Source organism: Rhipicephalus microplus, chromosome X (assembly GCF_043290135.1).
Source record: "Rhipicephalus microplus isolate Deutch F79 chromosome X, USDA_Rmic, whole genome shotgun sequence".
NCBI classification, from domain to species: domain Eukaryota; kingdom Metazoa; phylum Arthropoda; class Arachnida; order Ixodida; family Ixodidae; genus Rhipicephalus; species Rhipicephalus microplus.
Genome location: NC_134710.1, coordinates 404,728,536 through 404,751,728, shown reverse-complemented (window position 1 = coordinate 404,751,728; position 23,193 = coordinate 404,728,536). Strand labels below are relative to the sequence as shown.

Below are 23,193 nucleotides of genomic sequence, written 5' to 3'. Positions count from 1 at the left end.
AGTGGTTTCAGACACCCTTTAATAGTTATGTTTCCCTATCTAGCTCAAAAAAAAAAAAAAAAAAAAACAACTAGCAGATTGTTACTGGCACATGCAGCAAAAGCACTGAGTGGCCCATTCAGAGCAACAAGGCAAAGAGCAGTAGCAACATCAGCACAACTGGTATACAAAAAGCTATACTTGACCGACTAACCAGGGCTTATGACCTGGCTTTTCTCTGCAGCACTAAGGTGTGTTCTCACAAATGAAAATTCAAGCACTTGGGTTGCTAGGGCATAACATAGTGGAACAACAGGGGCATAACAAGAGGAATCGTTTCCAATAGAGAAATAATGCAGGTCTACCCTGTAAAAGTATACAGCGGGGACAAGAAGTAATGAGAATCAAAAGCATTGTACTTGAACTACAAAGGTAGGGTCTATAAAAATTGCTGTTTAACATAAATGCCCAGTTTTACTTTTCCGTTTCAGTGGTTAACAACTCCCATATATAATTAGGACCAGGCACATGCTAATTCATTTTGTTGGGAAACCTTTTTTTTAATTCTCGCAGTGCAAGAGAGCATAATCTTACAGAGCAGAGCAGATAAGTTTATAGAAATTGTACGTATGTGATGAAACACAGTGGGGAAATAAAACAGCAATTTTGTCATTCTTCAAGGTGTCTATACACCTTGAACACGTCTATACACAAGGCCAGGAACAGCAGTTCGCACAGTACATTCTTAGCACCAGGGCTGGTCAAAGATAATTTGAAATTGTATCGGGATACAATACAAAATACTCTGGTAAAAGTATTGGAGATACAGGTACAAGATACCGCCGTAAAAATTGTATCCCATCCGATATCTGCCAACTGTATCTTAAGATACTTCGATACATTTGAAAATTTGTTGTTATAGACCTCCTCATCTAGTAGCAAATGGGTATGCACAAAAACAACAGCTTTTAAATTTGCAAAATGTGCCTAATTTTCCTTTAACAAAATATTCATTGGTATCTCATAGGTTTTGCCCTAAAGTAAATTACAGAAGAATCCCGATGATGCGATTACGGTTGATGCAAATTTTGCGATGATACGGATTTTCAGGCTCCTTCAAATGGACTACGTTGTACAAAATATGCTGCGATTCGGTGTTATACGAATGGGTTCCCCAGCCAGTGCAGATGATACAAATGTGCGATTGATCCCTGCACGCGAACGGCGATATGCAGCTTGTCTGTGAAAGAAAGGCCCGTTCACACCGTGCCTCAAAAAGAGTGAACACAGTAAAAATCACGGGAATTTTCACCACTTGACCACCTAAGTGGCCGAAAAACCACGCCGCGGAGCTGTTGTGAAAAAGTCCGCTCGAGACCAATTTTTTCCCCACGCGATAGCAGATCACCTATGTACTTCACGGTTTGGGCTACACTGGCTGTACTAGGTCTCAAACCACGTGATGTAAACTACGAGCCGCGAATCCAACATGGTGGCATAGGCGTCGGCGGTGGCTCATATAGGAGCAATTGCGATCTACCCGCGCAGCACGAGAAAGCCCATGGCCTAGGCAATGACGCATTCATCAAGAGCTTGGTTTGGAATACGATCGCTGCAAACACTGGAAGTAGAAGAAGGTGCAGCAGCAGCAAGTGAGCATGCCCTAACCTGTTTCGCTCGCTTTTGTTCTGCCAGCTAAATCTGTCGCCGCCGCTGCCATTTCGTCCGCTCACGTTGTTTTTGCTGGCGTATCTTCTGAAACAACATTTGTACCATTGTAAACTGTTTCTTTTGAAAACTTTCCATGCATAACTAGAACTCTGTATGAATTTTGATGCTCAGGAAACGGGCAGAATAGAATGAATTCTCAAGCAGCAAAGGCGGCGGTGGCAGAAGACAGAAAGAATGTGAAACATTTTCGGTGGGCGTGGATGTAGTCTCGCGGCCTCTCTGGCATTTTTGGTTTAATTCTCCCGTGTGACTGATATTTTTTTTTTTTTTTTTTGCAGTCGACTTTGCGGCACGTTTTTCCAGATGCTCAAGCGGCCAAGCGAGTGAATTTACATAATGTTTTGCCGCTTTCCCTCCCTTTGATGCCAAGTGTGAACGCGCTTAAAGCGCCAGCAGCATGAGTGAAGAAACCGTGGCCGTTTATTGAGAGGCGGTGAAGGCAGGAAAGTTCAAAAAAAGATCATGGACCTTTTTTGAGCAAGTAGTAAATGACCCCAATAAAGTTTCTCATCTTCATGATCAGCTTCAACTGGTTCTTCGTTCATATGAATTCGGAATGATACGAATATTTTGCATGCTCGCTTTGAATTCCTATAATCAAAATTCTACTGTCGTTTACTTCAGAAGAGCTTATTAGGGTTTGTTTGAGCTGCTTAAACAGACAGCTTTGTAGACACTATGCTGACAGCTATCCTTGCTAGTTATTTCAATAATTGATGGGAATCACTGTTGAGCTTGCCGACCAGCTAGCGCATTGTCATCTAATCACACAAGCTTCAAAAAAATGCCTTCAGACGATGATTAAAAGATCAGTGTGTAGTTCCAGCTTGTCCATAAACACAGAATCGCCAGTGCACAATAGCAACAACGCTGATAGCGACATTTTTGTAGAGTGCATAAAGCTGGTACATTGCGAAGCATTTCTTTGCGTGCTGCAGGCGATTTCGGCGTCTGTGTACCCACTTACCCATCCAACTACCTACCTACCTACTTAGCTCTTACGTCTGGGTGCTCTCGTGATCACCCCCTTAATTTGGCGTGAACAAAAGTTAGTATGGCAACGTAAGACTGTTTGACCAATACGACTCGCCGGTCATGACGTGAATGATGTCACACTCCTGTCGTGAACGTTGTCTAACACTTTCTGCCAGATAGTGGCACACACCTGCAAGCGGGAAAGTACCATGCTCGTCCACGCCGAACATACCCCTAGGTGGGCAAGTTCGGCGTGGACGAGCGGTGCATTCGCGGCTGGAGAAAGCAGAAAAAAAGCCCTCTTTGTATGCAGAGGCCAGCGAAAATGTTTTTGGGGGGCCGAAACATGGGAGCTTTTTTTGACACTGAACAAGAAATGCTGAATTTAGTTCGGGAGCAACGGGCTACACAGCTCCCTGCCAACATTGAGCTGCTGCAAGCAAAGGCAAGGGAGATCGCACGAGATCAAGGCGTTAAGCAGGCGGTCTTCAAGGCAAGCAAGCAATGGGAGTCCTGCTTCATGTACTGCGCTGTATTCTCCTTACGTCAGCTTGCGTCGATATCACAGAAGTACCGAAAAACTACGAAGAGCTGCTTGTGAGCTTTCAGAATCATGTGACTGCATTGCGAACTCCTTTCAGCTGGGCCAGATTGGAAACACTGATCAGCACCTGTGTCCCTCGATATGCCCTCAGCTTTAACAGTTCATTAAAAAGGCTCCAGGCAAATTACCGTGCAATCAACTGGGAATAAAAAAATACGGGTGACTAATGCTGGCCTGCACAACAGATGAGCACAGGTTGCCACCCTATGCCATGTTGAATCGAAAGACGTTGCTAAAAGGGGAGAAATTCCCAAGAAATGTTGTCATCCGCTGCCAGGACAAAGGGTGGATAGATGAGTTGCTCGTACTTGGCCGGATCAAGTCCGTGTGGCATCGAAGACCCGGGGCACTGCTAGCGCTCCCATTGATGCTTCTGCTCGACGCATTTTGGTGCCATCTGGCAGACCCCATGAAGAGATTGCTGTGCGACTCTTGCACCAAGCTCGTCGTTATCCCGAGAGCGATGACATCCCAGCTGCAGCTGCTTGATGTGTGCCTCAATGAGCCATTTAAGGACCACATGAAGTGTCTGTATAGGAAATTATAAGAAGTGGATGAGGTCCGAAGTGCAGGAAATGACCCCTGCTGGACGAGTGAAGCGGGTCTCGCCAGCGATTCTGTGCTTGTGGATCGCCGACGCTTGGGCCTGCATGCCCCAGGAGCTCTTTCTCAAACACCCTCTGTGGCAGTGGTGACAAGGGCTGTGGGAGGACATGTCCAATAAGGAAGCTTTGGATGAGAGCTCATTAGATGACGATGAGTAATTGAGTGTTAATAAATGAATTTTTGTATTCCTCGGTCTGTACGCATTTTCAAATTTTCATGACAGGGGGCTACCGTAGTGAAATGTTTGACAAACACACCATCTAGGGCTGCGTGTACGCGAACTGGCGCATTCTATGTTGGTGTGGAATCCCTGCTAAAGTCTGTGTTCGCCAAATTTTCCCTTGCAAAGACTGTTTTATGTGAATTGTCGCTGCCATTGACTGATTCGTCGCTGTCCGAGCCGTTCAGCGGCGAGCTTTCGTGCTAGTGACGCAAAAATGAGCTCCATGTGTGCAAACAACGGTGCTTCATCGTGGGTACTAGCGGCAGCAAGTCTTCAACGATTTGCATACAGACGTAATCGCATTTGTCTAGAGAAGTGTGGTGTATGGCTGGGGGTGCTGTTGTCCGCAGCTGCTACTTCACATTGGCTGCGAGAGTTCGGATCATGCTTGAATTATAGCAATAAAGTGTGCATACTGTGTAACTATAAGTTAGGCAATATTTTGGCATCAATATTTGCGTATTTTTGCAGAAAACGACAATCAAAGTGGCCAGCTGGGCACTCTAGACACGTGCGACTCCGTCTGTACCTTTTTCCAGTATCCGAGTGCAGTACAGGAATATTGTTCTCAAAGGTTTTCTTGCTGCCAACAAAGTGCCATGAACAGAGGGGTGGCATGACACCCAGAGGTTTTTTCAAGTTACTGATGACACCCACTGCTTCTGCAACCCAGGCGACGACGGGAAGTGATGCAGCGCGAACATATCCCATTTGTCCTCAACACGTGGCGTACTTTGCTGCAGAAATGATTTCACTAAAATTATTCCTCTTGCACTTCTACGTGCACCCGTACACGACACAGTGACGACCAGATGGTATGTTTTTCTAATACACGCAATTTGCTGCCACGAGTCACATTTTATCAGAGAGAGGCACCTTTTACTCATACTACACCCAACTGTACCATGTGTGCACGTACGGCATGCGCGCAGCCCAAGGCACAATGGCAACACTGAGAACATACCCTCGACCCCTGTAGCTCAAGAGTTCAAGAATGCTTCTGTGGAAAGGTGCAAACTTTTTTTCTTGCATTTGCTATGCGGGTCTAAACTATATGGGGGTTTTTATAATATACCTTTAAACTTTTTTTGAAGATACCATTAGGCCAACTGCCTGAGTTCTGCATCTTCTTTTTGATACTTTGGTGCGCAGATCCAGATGACATTTTGCCCACATATTTTTTAACAAGAGAAGAGTGTAAGTATCTCCGTTATAACTTGATATTGCCTATGTACTTTATTTACTCGCGTAATGAACACACTTTTTTTTTGAAAAATAGGAGCAAAGTGGGGGGGGGGGGGGGGAAGGTGCATTGATTACGCAGGGTAAATTTATGAACACTTTTTCGGGAGGACCAAAAAAATGCGGTATTGCAAAAAAAAAGTTAGGTCGCTTAGCCTTTCGCAAGTGACGTACGCGTACACTGTTTGTAAACAGCTTTTCTCCGGGCCGCCCGCACATGCCATAAAAGCATTTTACCACTATCTTTTCTCGCAATTGTTTAACCGCAACAGTAGTATCTGCTGTGATCTTGAGGGGCACCCGTAAGTGTGCGCTACGATGCTACGACACACTTTGCCAACTTCGCAACAACCACGCACGGCGACCGTGACGCCGCCGTTAGCATTGTAGCAAGTAACCAACAATGTGGCAAGCTACCCCCGAAGCATCAAAACAAACCGTCAATAACAAGATTAACGACAAAATACGACCGCCGCCTCGCTTCTATATGAGAAGTTCCTCTATGCATGGATAACAAGTGAAGTGAGAATGTAGGGTGCTACCATGTTGCGGAAATCGTCACGATCTTTGGTTGTCCAGGAACCTGCGACGCGATAGCGATGAATGACCCTTCGAGACAGCAATTCCAGTCATCGTCACTTGAAAATCGCGTGCACGCAGTTGGGCTTTTCCGTATTAGCAGAAAGCGACCGTCGATCGGTTGGTGCGGGAAGTTTTAAGCACACAGTGAGCGCTGAGAGCTTATCAGCTGCGATGTCTCTACACTCACGCGGTTGTGAACCCCGCTGTGGTACATAGATAAAATGGGGGACGTCCTGTGCACAGATAAAAAGAAAAAAAATACGGCATGCGGCAACGTGCGAAAAGGGAGGGGGGAGCGAGCCGTGGTCAAACGAAAGAGAGGTCCAACGGGTGAAGAGGCGCCAGGTGTTGGTTGGTGGGACAGTGGATAAATGAATGTAGGGGGTGAGTTTATCACGCGGGGGAAAAAAATTCCGAATTTTGATGATTGAAATTGGGAGTGCGTTTATTACGAGTGCATTCATTTTGCGAGCAAATACGGTATTTGTTCCGAACTTAAATTAAGCAAATAATATGGCCTGAACATTCCGAAACTTTTCACATTTCAATTTTTCTTCTCCATTAAAATATCTTATATGCACTTTCTTGTTATTTATTCCCATTCTACAGTTTATGTAGAGCAGGTGTTTTCGAAGTGCATTTTGTGGAACCTAAGGGTTCCGCTGGCCCCTCCTCGGGGTTCCGCGAGCCACTGATAAATTTTCTCTGGTTCAGCACTCACCCACTCAACTCACTTAGATGGCAATCCCGAGGTGTGACTAATCTAGAAGACCTCCATTATTCACACCCGAGCCTCAATAAGAACATCTGAGTGCGTAACAAAACATGCGAGCTGCAAAATAAATGCTGTTATAAAGCCTCAGATCGATTTGTTGGCGCAAAGAAAGTAAGTTAAGTCACATGTTGGAGAATAAACTTTTATATATACCCTTGCTTTTGAATTTATTGAAAATAAAAACGAAAAAATCTCGCCTTGGGGGCGTTCCTTGGCACTTAATGTAGGTAAACAAGGTTCCCTGGTACCAACATGCTTGACAACCCCTGATGTACAGCAATATGAGCTATTACTGGTTTAGAACCATAAAAATGTTTAGTGGCAAAAAGCGTGTCCAAAAAATATATTTTATACATTTTCATGGTACAAAATGAAAACTATGCAGCTTACTATAAAATTGACTACATATTTGAAATAACCATAAACATTTATTGAACATTTATGTATACAGTAAAATGTTCATTTCCCTAGGCCATAAATTACAAATAGCATCTTCCATTGAATTCGTCGCCCCGCAGACTATAAAATTATTGGTATTCTGGAGTGCATGACAGTTAACTAATGGGTGACAGTCACTGTACCACAGTGTCACTTATAAATTATAAGTGCTGTGACACAGTGACTGTCTAAAGTGAGTTATTCTGCACAATGGAATATAAGCCCATGAACACTGTCATGCACTGCTGTCATCATAACGTAACTACAGCAGATTGGAGCCAAAAAGCAACCTCATGTTCATCACCGAAGTACCACAGCCACTGAACACCTGTAGCGGGTTTGGCATGCATACTGCTCACATGACAGGAATGTTACGATTTAAGACAATGCAGCCTGGGAAAACATGTACAATAATGAGACCCAGCTAAGATTTACTTCATTTTTCACAAGAAGAACAGATAATGCTGAACAGTACTTGCCTGTTCTTTCCCAGAGTCTGATGAAGACTCCCGGTAGCTATCAAGGCTTTCGGACAAGGCACCCGTAAGAGCAGCTTTTGAATCAACTGGTGACCCTGCAGGGCGCTTGCTGTCTGCTTGGTTGGATAACCCCTAGCATGAGGACAAAAGGTATGGCTAATATGAAGACAATATAAGAGAGGACACTGTATTATTTGTATGCATAATATACAGTTGACCCCACTGATTTGTACAATATATAGGAAGTAATGGGAAGCCTCTGCACTGTGAACTTTTGTATCTTGTTCATGGTCAAATAAACCATTTGCAACAATGTTTTATAAACTACATTATAGGTGACTACAATTACATCTGGCTCTTGTGTCTGTGAAGAAAGGAGAATGAATGCTAGAAATGCAAAAACTATAAAAGAAAAAAAAACAAATCATAGAAGTAGAGAACAGAGCCTGTTTTCCAGCCTTCTCTGCAGCCCCAACCTCATGCACTCCTCTTCGATTTCCCTTACCGCCATACATCTATACCTATACTTTCATAAATCTATACCCATATACACCTGTCCCTAGATCTTACTTGCATACCATAAACCATACATGAATAGATAGAATGATCGACATCAGATATGAAGAATCATATCTTGGCTTGAAAGCCATAAGCAGGGGTGCACCAGCTGAAATGTGATTTGGAGCAGTTTTTGGAGCAGCAGAGTGTTACTTTTGGAGCACTAAAATCAAAATTCGGGGAAGGTTATGAGGATAAAACATGCATTTTTTTTATCATGAAATGCCAAGTTTGGAGCAGTATAAAAAAGAAGGCTTACATTAAAAAAAATATGTATAAACCATTCAACATCACCTAAATTGTGCAGTGCGAACATGAGTACTGCTATTTCATTGAAAATAGTTTTTTGAACCACCTACTGAGCAAACAATGATAAAGTCCACATGAGCATTCGCTGTGCCTGTCACATCATTTGATCGCCTCTGCAAATTTAAACATGGATCTGCCAAGCTCGTGACCTTGAAATGTGGGAGATTCGTAAAACCGAAAAGTAGGGGCGGCAAACAAAAAAAGCGCAAAATTGTTTTTTGTAGGGAAGAAGAAATGTCATACACTGCTCCATATGATTGCCAGTAGCTTATTTAGATGTCAGTTATTATACTGGTACTCAGAATTATGCGGCGTCATGAATAACTGAACAAAATGTACAGTGTCCCGTGACGACATCAGCTCCACTTTTCGGCTTTGATTTTGTCGGTCGAGTGTGGATAATCTTTCTCGATTACCTACCTGTCATCTTCAGCAAGTTCTGGGGCACAATCGAGCAACACATTTGGCCCGGTAGACCTTCTTTTCATCCTCTTTAGGAACATCGTTCCACTCTCACCCAATCTCAAACGAGCTAGGCCTCGCGTTGGCCTAGCATGACTACGCACTTCATCCGACGCCGGCGTTCACGCCGCTGCACAGCCATCATGCTTGAAGCCATGGTCGATGGAGAAGTGATCACCGAAGAAGAAGCCAATGCACCTGGCTGGATTGCTGCTGACAAGAAACACCCCGCAAGCCCGCTTCAAGCTACCAGCAAAGAACATCACCTCCCCATCGGCGCCTTGCATGCCGGAGCATTGAAGAAGGTTACGTACAAGGCGCCGGTGGGGATGTGATGTTGTTTGCCGGCAGCTTGTAGCGAGCTTGCGGGGCGTTTATTGTGAGCACAATCCAGCCAGGTGCATTGGCTTCTTCTTGGGTGATCACTTCTCCATCGGCGTCTTGCATGCCGGAGCATTGAAGATGGTTGCAGCCGCCAGCCGGCTCCCACTTCTACCCGCTAATCCATGCCGGGTCGTCGTTCACCCAAGCGAAGACTCGTCCGTAAGTCCAGCAAGATCAAATTTTTAGAATCACTACTACTCGCAGCACGGCTCCAGCCAACCGCTGCCGATGAAGACATTGTGTGTACCAATAACACGCAAAATATCTTCGTTATAAGTACACCAAGTTCTGTCAATGCTGAAGCGTACGCTAACATGCGTGAAATCACCCTGATAAAGCAACGCTACCCCCTTTCTGCCTACGTCGCCGCACCCGGCAACGCCAGCCGAGGTGTTGTGCGAGGGGTCGAGGCTGACCTAATGAACTCGGAACTACAACGTCTCTTTCTGACGCCGCACAACCCAATGTTTTTCAGCATGCACCGCATCAAGAATACGACTACTGTGATAGTCCTATTCAATGGACTGAAAGTACCGAACTACTCGCGCTGCGGTATGTTACTGCGACGTTGGAAGCTATACAGGAGACAAATAAGACACTTGTCGCATCTGCGGCCGCGTCGGCCACTGCGAAAATGTGTGCCCGACTCCGACCACGAAAGTTTGTGAGCATTGTGGTGTTCAACTCACCGGTGGTGAACATGAGTGTGTTCAACCAAAATGTGCACTGTGCGAACAAGCCCACGTTACAGGTGCTCGGACATGTCTAAACCACTATCCAGTGCCCTACATCGTCTGACGTCGCCGACGCCACAGACGCAACACCAGTCAACCCACCCAAGGCAACCCAGTGACCACCAAACAGCAGCCAATGTCGACGCCCAAGCAGCCGGCCCAGACTCAACCACCCACTTTGAAAAGCACAATGCGACAAACCGAGTCACTAATAAAGGTGAGACCCGCAGCCCTGAGCAGGCGAGACAACTGCCACAACATGTAACTGATAAAATACAGACACTAGAATGTGAGAAGGGATTTCTATGCAAAAAAAACTTACCGAGATTAAGACGCTTTTACGAAACATGCAGCAGCAGAGTGAACGCGAAGTCACCGAACCGGCACCCGACACACGAATCATGCAACAGCAGAACGAACGCGCAGTCAGCAGACCGACACCCGACGCACACGCTGCAGCTTCAGCTCCTTCTCATGCAGCAGCCATGAGTCGCACTGCGAAACGCAGGGCAGCTGAAAACACAGAGGATGAATAGCTAACTAAAGCGAACTTGACCGAAATACTTGAGCAATTTTGCGTAGCTATGATAGCAGAAATCACCCCCATTAAACTACAGCTAACCGAGCATAGCGCTCGGCTAAAAATGCTAGAAGAAGGAAGGCAGATCGCGGCGCCTCAAATCGCCCCTTCTCCTATGCTGCAATAATGGCATTCGATGCTCTAACCACTGAGCTATCATGGCGGCTATGCTGCAATAATGGCTCCCCAAACTAATCTTGCGATTTGGCAATGGAATTGCATCAGCTTCCAAAAGCAAAAGGCAGCCCCCCCCCCCCCCCCTGCGACAATTGATTAAATCCTGTGCCGACCAGCCTGCCGTAATTCTATTCCAAGAGATCCTTGTCGCCGAACTCGCTCTGTGTGCCTACCGCACTGAAGCGAACCATCGCGTGGGCACTCGCGGCATAGCCACACTCATCTTAAAGAAATGCGCATACGTTCGCCACGAGGTCCGCCCAGACCTCAAAGAGGAATACATTTTGATTGAACTCATCCTTAATTCGCAACTAAAGCAGCCGATCTTTATTCTTAACATCTACAGGACACCCAAGAACACTCGGAGCACTTTCAAAGTTCTCTTTCAAAGAGTGAGCAAAATGGAAGGGGATCGTATGCTCATCATTGCAGGAGACTTTAACGCTGAGCATCAATACTTCGCGTACAGATGTTCCTCTTGTAAAGGAACTGCATTGGTTTCGCAAATGAAAACACACAGACTCAACTTATATACTCTTAACAGACCCCGATTCTCCCACCCGAATAGGCAACTCGGTTATCAGTGACACCGCGCCTGATTTAATGATGGTTCAAAATGCAGGACAACCTACGTGAACGAACCTACGCGAGAACCTCGGCAGTGATCATTACATTATTCAAACAGTAATCAACACATGCATGAACAAAATCAGGAACTTTCGCATTACAGACTGGGACCGCTTTCGAGAACTCTGAAACAACACGATACCTATTATGACACACTAGCAGAACTCCTCACTCGACTTAAACAGGACGTAACTAAGTACACTAAGGACGTTGCAACAGATCTAGAGGTAGAGCTTATGAACAGCCGGCTTGCTCACCTTCTAGAGGCTAGAAATTGCACTTCACCTGCGTTGGTGCACACGAAAGCTTAACCGCAATCTTTTCAAAACGTTAGCTAATTTCAACCGGCAAATCGAAGACCATCGCCACACCCTTGAGCGTCAGCAGTGGGACGAAGTGTGCAACCCCGTAGACAGTCAAATGAGAAACAGAGTTAAATAGAACTTGTTGAAACACCTACTAGGTGACAAGACAAGCCATCCAAAGCATCTCAACAACTCGCTATAGACAGACTGATACGCAAACTCAAATCCTCAGGTGGCACAGACACTCAGACGATTGATAAGCTAGCAGCACGTTACTTTTGAATCCACCTTAGCTCAACTGCCGACTACCCACCCACCTCGAACGCGATGAAGGAGGACCCTCTCGGCGGCCCCTTCACATGCGCTGAGGTACGGGCAGTCCCAACTGAACTCAATTTCTGTTCGGCCCCGGGCCCCGACAGCATACAGAACAAAATGCTTAAAAATTTAGAAGAAGCGGACATCGAACTCCTCCCGGAACACATTAACAAAATCTGGGAAACAGGCCACATCCCCCCGAGTGGGGCCCCTGAGTGGGGGGAGACATCTGTCATATAATCGCCAAGCCGGGAAAACCCCTAGCCATAAGCTCAATTCACCCCATCTCACTCCCGTCCTGTGTGAGTAAAGTGGCTGAGCATGTCATCCTTAAACGAGTTGCCAAATTCGTCGAGGAGTGACAAATGCTACCATTCAACCAAATCGGCTTCCCTCCGTCTATGTCCGCACAGGACATCATGATGATGCTAAAACATGAGCTTCTGGACAAAGTCACCAGAGACACGAGAGCCATCTTAGCCCTCGATCTTGAGAAAGCATTCTACTGAGTAAAGCACTCACACACTCTTGCCTCTATTAAAGAGGCCGGACTAGGAACGTATGAATATGTGCTTTTATGAATATGTTAGCTTGTTTCTTTGCGACAGGAAAGCTACCTTGCAGCTAGGCTCATTGAGCTCACAGCAATTCAACCTGGGACCTAGAGGCCCACCACAAGGGGCTGTAATCTCTCCGCTCCATCCATGAGCGCACTTTCGCGGCAACTTTGACAAATCGCCAGCATCAGGCATGCCTTCTACGCTGATGACATTAATCTGGTGTACGAGGGGCAATGACGGCAACATCAAAGGAAGACTGCAAAATGCAGTTAGCACAGTACAAGCATTTCTACGGAAGGCTGGTCTTTCCCTATCGGCACAAAAATCGGAGTTATTACTTTACCGCCCAAAATACAAGGCACATAAAGATGTTTACTCCGTAATCAACCTTCATACGGCAGATGGTTTACCCATTCCAACGGTAGGGCAGGTAAGAATTTCGGGCATGATTATAGAAGCCAATGGTAGTGACGCCGCCAGCATGACACGAATCTCAAAAAAAGCCAAAGCAATGGCAAAACTCATAAATAGAGTGGCCAAAGAACGTGGTGGACTGTCTGAGGAAAATCTCCGAAGACTTTTTCACGCAATTCTTATGAGTCACATCAACTATGTAGCCCCCACCCACCTGTGTGTGGCAGAAAAGAGACGAGAACCCTCTGGATGTTATCATTCATCGGTGTGTTAAACAGGTACTCGAGTTACCAGGAAACACCCGCACGGTAAAGCTTAATGAACTAGGTATACACAATACCTTCAACGAAATCGTCGAAGCACAGAAACTATCCCCGCTTGTAAGGCTGTCTTCCACTGAAGCTGGGCAATGATTATTTGCACACCTTGGGCTCAATTCTGCCGGTACCCAACAATGGCAGTGCCAGATCCCCGAGGACTTACGCACTAAATTCACAGTATCCTCTATACCCCAAAACATGCACACCACGCATAATGTGGGGAGAAGACAGGAACGAGCACGAGCCCTTCTCAGTACTGCCGCAGCTATGGAGGATCATGTGGCCTTTGTAGATGCAGCGCAGCACGGAAACTCGGATCACTTTGTGTCAGTCGTCACCACACTTAAAAGACGACTTTGTAACACGCGAACGCCGATAGCACTGAACAGATTGAGGTAGCACTAGCTCTCGCTACCACCAAGCGCACAGCTATCTACACAGACAAGCGAGCAACCGACTGAGCCTTCATGACGAGTTCGGTATGCCATGAAGCTGCTTGAGTTCTCTCTGCTGCTAGTTTTACAAACAAAAAGCAGATTGCCTGGTTCCCGGCACACGTTGGCTGACACGTCCATGGAACATGTCCATTGGCATGAGCCCGCTGCAGACATGAGCTTACCTCGCCTTTTCATGCAGGCTCTTATCGGAACCCCGCTGATTCCGCTGACTGATTTCTTCAATGTGAGCGGAAGCCTGCCATCGTCTTCATATTCTGCATTACGGACACATGCGTGTGATCCTAAAGTGATGTTTTTTCCTCTGGTAAACGTTAGGCAAGTGCCAATGATGGATTCTTTCAAGCAATTTGGCCTGGCAACCACCTTTGTCAAGTGATACAGCAGGGGCGGAGGCCCAACTAAAGCATCACTTCAACAAACTGCTGCTGGGACGTGACACCGCTGCCAATACAAGCTTACCTTGCCTTTTCGCGCCGGTTAGTTACCGTAACCCTGAATCTTGCTACCGATGTTCAAATCGTTGTTTGATAGCGTTGTCGTGTCCCGACTGCCTATTTCAGTTTTTGAAAAAGTGCATGTGTTTGCATGCATTTTGCTCACACGTCTGATGCGTTGATCTTACTGCTCTCTGGTGACGTGGAAGTAAACCCTGGCCCTGGTTCGGCTACAAGAAGTAGAAGCGATCGTGCTAGTCTTGAAGACATTTATGAAATTGTAAGCCAGCTAGATCAAGGCCCGATGCGTTTTTTCGCTGAGCTAGAAAAAGTAAGGAAACAGCAGTCTGCTTCTGCTGCTTCCCTTCAGGAACTGAAAAGTACCCTTGCTGCTCTTCAAAGCGACCTTCTTACAGTGAAAGAAAGCTAATCTGAAAATCGACAGAAACTGGGTGAAGTCGGAACGTCTCTCGAAGATAGCGGCAACAGGTCTTGCAGGAACAACCTGATATAGTGTTTGGGCTGCCTTACAAAGCAAATGAAAGCTGGCACAAATCCTAGAAAAATGCTATATAATTTTTAAAGGAAGAGATTGATCAAACTGTCCCAACACAAGATATTGAACGTGCCCACAGATTAGGAAAGTACTGTGAGAGAAGGAACCAACCTATAATCATCTCATTTTCTAGATTTAAAGTCAAGAAACAAATTTTGCATTGCAGATCAAGGCTTCAGACTATGTAATTCGCGAGGATTTTGCTCCTGCTACTAGATGGGCGCGCTTTAAGTTGACTGAATAGGGTTAAGGTCGGAAACTCCTTTTCAAGCTACGCTTAGATAAACTTTATATGGGAAATAAAACTTTTGTCTATGACACAGCAGAAGGGAGGGTTAGGGAACTCAAGAGATAGCTACATGGCAAGCAATTTGCTACTAATCAAAAAGCCGCAAGTGCGAATTCTGAAAATGTCCCTCCTCGCAACTTATCTCTAACTATACAGCTGGTAAACTGCCGCAGCCTCAAAAATAAAGTGGATGAATTCGCTACTATATTGTCTACTTTACAACCTTCCATAGCAATCGGAACTGAATCTTGATTACATGAATCCATTGCTAACTTTGAAGTCTTTCCTCCTAGTTACGATGTATACCGATCTGATAGGAACACACAAGGTGGCAGTGTTTTTATACTTTTCAATGAACTTTTTCAGAGTAGTGAATTGTCCCCTACTTTTAATCATTGAGAATTCGTTTGGTGCAAGGTTCGACTTAACAATAAAAATTGCTTTGCCGTTGATTCCTTTTAGCGATCCCCTAGCTCGACTAACCCAAGATAATTCGATAAGTTATCACAATTTTTAAATACAATAAACTGCGACTTTATTTTTGGAGGAAACTTCAATATGCCTCTATATGCCTCTGGTTGCCTGGAATAATAGTAAACCTGTGTTCTCTGACTCAAGCTTACTGTCCTCTTCTTTCTCAGAGCTTGTCACAACAAATGATCTGACTCAATTCATATTTGAGTGCACAAGACAAAGTCACTCTTTCGCCAGCATGCTGGATTTGATTTTCGCTAACTCCGAGTCGTTGCTGCATGATGTGGTTGTAATCCCAAGTATTAGGGACCATGACTGTGTCGTTGCCACTTACACTAGCACATCATTAAGATTAGCCGACAAACAACCCAGAAAAGTATATTTTTATGAGCGAGGCGACTATGAGTTTTTTTCTCAAGAAATTCGTATTTTCCACCCTGAATTTTGTGAAGTGGCCAAGTCAATCAACATGGATGAATTGTGGTCTATTTTTCGTGATACATTGATGAATTTAGTTGAAAAATACATTCCTTCTAAACTCGTAACAAGTCGATGCCGCAATGACACACCATGGGTAAACAAGCAAATTCGAACTTTAATTAGCAGGAAACGCCGCCTCTGCGCTGCATATTTAAAAAAATCAGGAACAGAGTGTGTCAGAATAAATGGGTGATTAGGCAACAAAATAAAACATTTATTTAAAGTAAATACGGAGAAATACAGTCGAGCCCGCTTATAGTGAACCTGAGCCTGATGCGGCATTCGTTCACTGTATCCCGAAGTTCGTAGTAAATGAAACACAGCGTTTAAAAAAGTTGCGAGTGAAAACACAAACTTTTTTTGCCCCAAAAAGTCCACGATGCACGTGTTTCGAAGAGTAGAAGCGATAAGGGCGGCCTCGATTTCATTTAAAACGGCAGGGTGCTCGTTCGCCGAGGACCGTGGCATAAGCTGCTTGAGGCACTGACTTTGAAGTTTCGTTGTTCTTGCAATCCGATTCCTCCAAATCGCTCTCGCCTCATACTTCATTCACAATGCCCCAATCCGTGCATGGTTCCGCAGTGTCACCATCATTATCGGACGTAATTAAACCATTGCAACAGATGTCCCACCCGCTATCCCCGGTTGGAGTCGACGGTGCACTGCCAGAAATCGTGCCAGAGTCATCCTGTTCGGAAGCTTCGAGCCCGGCATCGGGCTTGACATCAACGAAGTTGGCCTCGCAAAAACAGTTTCGCACGCACGTAGCCTTCATCGCCGCCCACGAAGTATTCACCATCTCCACAGTTGAATACCGGGACCCCCGAAGCGGCAAGTTGGCTGCCAGGTGGTCAACACCTATGAGAAAGCACTCTGCAACGCGGCACCTAACGCGCGAATTACGCTCAAGCCAAACGGTCACACTTTCGACGTTTTGTTGAGTGGCAGGAAAAAGCTTGCAAATCCTCCCGTCTGCCATCCTGACCACACATGAACACCAAGAGCGAGCAAGACGCACACACGCGACACACAAGCAAGAATGTGTGGAACAGCTCTGGGCCTGTTTCCAGTCAGAAAACAAAACCAATTCGAGCCAGCGTGGCTGGGGTCGCGAAGCGTTGGAAACGGGCGAAGGGGTTGTGATCAAAGGAGGAGAGCCGATTTGCGAGAGAAGGGCAAGGAGTTGTGATATAGTGAAGAGAGGGGAGGATGGCGGGAGGGCGACCTTGACAACCAAAATACACAGGAAGGAGGTAGGTTGGGTAGCTTGCTTGAAAGGGCTGCGAAACACGCAACTCGCATGTAGAAAAACTTGAAAGATTGCCCGCATGCGCAGAAGTCAAAGCACGGCCGCCTGGATCGGTGAGCGCAGCGGTGTTCAAAGAATCGGTGGCTGTGGTCAAAAAATGGTTTTGCTAAGTTGGCTGGTATGCGTGGCCTCACTTCGAAATTTCGCGATTCGTCCTGCGCAAATTAACAGCCGTTTTCGCGCTTCCGCCTGCGTGCGGAGGCCCTGCTGAGCCGATCGAAAGTGAAGTGAGCGAGAACAAGTCCTCAACACGAAACGAATCGCAAATTATCAGTGTTGGTGAGGTACCATATGTGCGCGCACTAGACGCAGACTATCGGATACAGTGGGTGGCCGACGATGTTGGCAAATGATCTGATCACTCCAGGCCGGCGACACCAACGACAGTTCCAGCGATCAAAAACAGGGTAGATGGTCAACCAGTCTTTGAAAGATCGGAGCCAGTGTGAAAACACGGGCCGCATCTGGCGATGCAGGGTGCTCAGAGTAGCGGGGGGGGGGGGGGGGGGGACACAAAGGGCGGAGGAGGGCGGAGGGGTGCGTAATAAAAAGAGGTCAGGGAGAGTGGCAACTAGAGTGGCACGAAGGCAGGGTCGGCATTTAACAATAAGAATGTATGGGAACCTCGCCAATGTCTGATCGGTGGTCGAAAGTGGTTTCCCGGGAAGTTGGCAGAGCGCCGACTCTGTTCGCTTAACCGATCAGCAATGCTCGGAGACGTTCGTTGTAAGTGCGATTTTGTTCCATTGAACCAATATATATTTTCATGGTCACGTGGATATTGTTCATTTCAAGCAAAAGGCCATAAATCGCAAAAAAATTAACTTTTTGAAGCTGACATTTTCAGAATCTGTACCTATTTTTGCACCTATCTGAGAAGTTTATAGCTTCTCGTGTGATTATTTCTGGCGCAAAATCAATTTATAACATCCATGTGAGATGAATGTGAGTGCAAATTGACGCTAAAATCGCGCTTTTTCCACGCCGAACTGTTGTCATTACACACGATCTATTGTGTTCATCTTGGTCTCGTTTGGAAGGGTCGTTCTTCATTTTCAATTTTCCGCCACCGCTGGCTCGCCTTGCTCATTGGTTTTTTAGCAAAAACGCGTCATCGAGAAGCACTAGCACGCGATTCAATTGGCTGCGGGGGGCACGTGACAAAACCTAGGCATCCGATTGGCCAAGGGGCGCTTCCGGCGTCTGCTTCACCATTGTGACGCGCATGGACATGAGCCATTTTGTCATGGTGCTACTGACTGCCTGCGGCAGTAAAGAAGTTCCGTGCCACAGTATTTATTTATTTATTTATTTACAGTATACTACGGTCAAAAAGGACCACGCAGGTGGGAAAATATGCAGTTTCAAATTTACAAGCACAAATGGAGCCGTAAGGCACACAAGCTCACAGAAAAGGGAAACAAAGCAATCTTACGGCATATTTAGAAGTACGGTATTACCAGTGCCTGTCAGGATAAAAAAAATAATACAGTTCTAGAGAGAGTGACGCACACTATAAGTATAAAAGTAAACAAAAAAGAACTCTTCCCGGAATACGTCGGGTGCGTAAATGCAGTATTTGCAAATTATGAAGTAACACTGCATCAATAAAACACGTAGTGAAAAAACAACGAAATGCAAAAGTGAAAGCGATGAACATTCACGGGTTTACTGCATTTCCAAATCAATAAGTAGCGCACTTTCACATGCACTTGCAGATTTTAAAGAAACAATATTTTCAGGCAGCGAATTCCAATCAGAAATGGTTCGCAAAAAAAAAGAGTACTTAAAAAGATTAGTGCGCGTTTGATAAGAAAGTAGATTATGTGCATGTCGATTTCTCGATGTACATGACAAAAATGGCTGAATAAATGCACACGCATTCACATTAGGTCTTTTGTGATAAAACGTAAATAAAAATTTAAGTGTTGATATTTTCCTGTGCTGCTCTAAGGTTGGAATCTTATTTGCCAGCGTTAAAGATGATGGTGAATCTGTTCTCTTATACTTGTTGAATATGAAGCACACTGCCCGCCTCTGTACCATCTCGAGCCTATGCTTATCTTTTTTGTAGTGGGGATCCCAAATTACGCTAGCATATTCAACTTTAGGCAAAACATAAGTTTTGTAGGCGAGAAGCTTTGCATCGGGGCGGCGCGTTTTCCAGTCTGTGCTTAAGTAGGCCAAGTTTGCGAGTAGCTGCTGTACAAATGTTTTCGATGTGGGAAAACCATGTAATTTGACCATGTAATTTGTGACCATGTGGAGGACCATGTAATTTGTGAAGCGGGTGTGGCGGTCGTTCGTTCACTGTGAACTTAAGAAAGATTCCCACTATGGCTCAGGACAACGAGGATAACGAACTGGACGCGGTCAACGGCGGTCGCTGAGTCACCGGTGTAGGCCTAACTCACGTATGAGCCCATTGGTTGCCGACAAGATTACTAAGAACGGCTGTGTTTTGCAGCCTCATCAGTTAGAGGACGGCAAGTAAAAAGCAGAAGTGAAGCTACGAGAGATATCAATCTTTGTAGTGACGGAACGGTAGAGCACTCTTACCGCTCAATCCGCCAATGCCGCGGTTTCCCCTGCCTGACGAAAGGACCTTGAACTGCGCGACGGGTCGTCAAAGTGGAGTACACCACGCGTCAACGAGCAACAGAAAGTCAATCTGTTCGCGGTGGACATGCTCGCCGCGCCCACAATGGAGGCTATGGCAACAGGTAGACTTCTTTTAACGACGTGTTTGCAACGTTGTCGCGATCTCCACTCGAAAATGTGGCAGTCTTACGTGAAAAGGAAACTAACACCTCGGCACATGTGTAGCCTCGAAATTGATGAGCGAGGGAGCAACTTTGGTTTATGGCATTTACGAGTACCTCATTCTGGGCAAGCCGGAAAACATCACTGTGTTATTCGACGGATCGCGGATGACGCATGCACATTTGTCACACATCGCCGTCACTACAGTCACGGAACTGATAGGCGGCCTCACGGCCGACGAGCGCACGGCGACAACTTGCTACAGGACTATAAGAAACGACACGTTCATGCAAACAATCTGTCCTATTACATTCCCGGTGCAAATTAACTGACTAAAAGTATGTGTGCCATGATATTTTTTCCTCGGAACGGCGAAATAAAGTTTTACCAGCATTATTCTCGAAGCACAGATTTTGACGACTTTCTTCTGCTTGTTTGGTAAAAGTTGATCTAGGACAACTAGAGCTGTAACTATTTCGGCACAATGTAGCTAAATGTGCACAAAGACAATGCTGGGAGCCTATTTTTAATGGGAAGCTTCATTTTTTTATTTTAATATAAAAATTTCTGTATTTGGTTACATGCAATGAACTTTACTGTGCTGTGATTCGAGAAGTACTCGTTCAATTTTCGATCAGCTTGCAGCATTACACTCCTTAGGCTTTCTAGCATTCATTCATATGTCAATGGCCATGTAATTCTAAACACATACATTTTTACAGTTAAAAATGTTAGAATTCTTTGTTTTCTTCATTTTCTCAAAATGGCAATTTTGTACACCCTGCATGAAAATTACTGCAATATATAGGAAACTATTACAAATAGCAGAATATTTTTTTGCAGCATGAAGCTATATGTTTGGAGGACACAACATAGGAAGCAGATTTTGAGTTTTCTTGATGCAGTTTTTTAAACTAGTCTTTTGTGTGACCACACGATGGCCACATTCAGAGCTGTGAAGTTTAGTGTACTGTAAAGTAAGAAATAATGATCTAATAAAAAAAAGTGCTTCCTATGTTGTATGTCTTATGCTTTCTACTGTCAATTCCTATGTCATTTATAAATTTTTGACAGGTGGTAATTTTTCTATTGTGGTAAGAACAATAGAAATTGTTATCTTGATTATTTAATTAAATAATGAAGCTACAGAAAAAACTACATTTTTAGAATCGGGAGAACAAATAAATAAGCATGCCAACGTTTGTCACATTTAGTTCCAAGAATAAATGAGAGCTCTAAGACCCATGTCCCCCCTTAAGTGGGGCTGTTATATGTGGGCTTGACTGTACCTTTCTTTGCTTGATGTAGCTGTCAAAAATAATCTTAAAGAATTTTGGAAATTCCTAAGTGAACAGTAACGACGTGAACGTGATACCAAATATTTTAGTCAACGGAGAAGCAGTGTTTGACGATTACGAAAGGGCTTGCTCTTTTAACTCCTATTTTAAATCCATGTTTTCCAACCCGTGCGCTAAACAACTTCCTGTAATTCCAGATTTACCCTGCCAGAATATGCCCATAGTTTCTGTCTTGTACAATGGTGTTCTTAAACTGCTTAGTAACGTGAAAAATAATTCAGCTGGAGGTCCTGATGCAATACCAACCAAGGTAATCAAAGCATGTCCTCAGGAAATTGATAATTTCTTAGTCGTCTTAATCAATAAATCTGTACACAGTAGTTCTGTACCAACACAATAGAAAACAGCAGGAGTTGTTCCCATTCATAAAATTGGTCCCAAACATTCTATTCAAAACTATAGACCGATTTCGCTAGCTTCTGTATATTGTAAATCTTTAGAACATATCATTGACAGTGCTGTGATCAAACACCTCAAAAACAATGGTTTCTTCTCACTTGCTCAATATGGGTTCAGGTCTGCCTTGTCCTGCACAATGCAATTGGTTGAATTTCGCCATGATCTTTTTTACTCCTACGATTCAGGATTTCAAGTTGATTGCTTTTTATTTAGATTTTATAAAGGCTTTCGATACGGTTTCTCATGATTTGTTATTGCATAAATTATCATCTCTCTGTATTCATCCAGCAATAGTTGTTTGGATTAAAAATTACCTTTATGGAAGAACACAGCATGTTATAAATAATGGCTTTACATCAACTGGAACAACAGTTACTTTAAGCGTGCCACAAAGATCTGTTTTGGGACCTTTGTTATTTTTTATTTATATCAATGATACTGTACAGGGTCTTCAATGCAATGTCAGATTATATGCAGATGACTGCATCATTTAAAGGAACATAATAAACGAACATGATGTCATTAGTCTGCAAACCGATTTAAACACAATTCAAACTTGGTGTTCCACATGGTGTATGTCTTTGAATAGTACTAAATGTCAATTTGTATCTTTTACTCGCAAACATTTGCCTGTGAGATCGGATTATCATTTGGACGACATATCACTTGAACGGGTACAGCAATACAAATACCTTGGCGTTTATTTTTCAAAAAATTTGTCATGGACTCGGCATACTAAACATGTTACATTAAAATCTTCTTGAATGCCAATTTTCACAAAGCACCCAGGAGCGTTAAAGAATACCTCTATAATACGGGCGGTTGCCCATTATTCGAGTACACTTGCGCAGCATGGGACCCAGACACCCTCTGTTTTGTAAATAAACTTGAGCATATCCGGAATCATGCAGCCATGTTTGTCTCTCGTAATTACAACTATAAAAGCAGCATTTCATTAATTAAAGACAACCTTAGCTAGAAAACCATAGCTCAACACCGCTTAGCAATGAAATTGGAACTTTTTTTTGTATTTACTCTGATCTCACAGGTATAACCAAACACTTGTATATTTTTTCCCCTCACTTCATCTCTACACGTTGTGATCATGACTGTAAAAGTACTTGAACCGAAATGCCACACAAATCTGTTTCATTGTTCATTTTTTCCTCACGCCTCTACGCTTTGGAAGAGACTTCTTAAAGGAATAGCAGATTGTACAACACTTTCCCAGTTCTCGTCATTTTTACATTCAAATTTCTTGTGAGCTATAAGCTGGCTGACCCCTGGCTTT

The 23,193-nt window shown here is 44.5% G+C and overlaps 1 protein-coding gene across 1 annotated transcript in view; it reads right to left on the bottom strand.

Annotated features, from left to right (window-relative positions):
- Positions 1-23,193, bottom strand: part of LOC119160953 (uncharacterized) — a 270,658-nt gene that overhangs the window by 74,156 nt on the left and 173,309 nt on the right. The window contains exon 14 of the mRNA XM_075880196.1: positions 7,635-7,766. Coding sequence (XP_075736311.1) covers positions 7,635-7,766 — 132 coding nt within the window. The remainder of the gene's footprint in view (positions 1-7,634; positions 7,767-23,193) is intronic.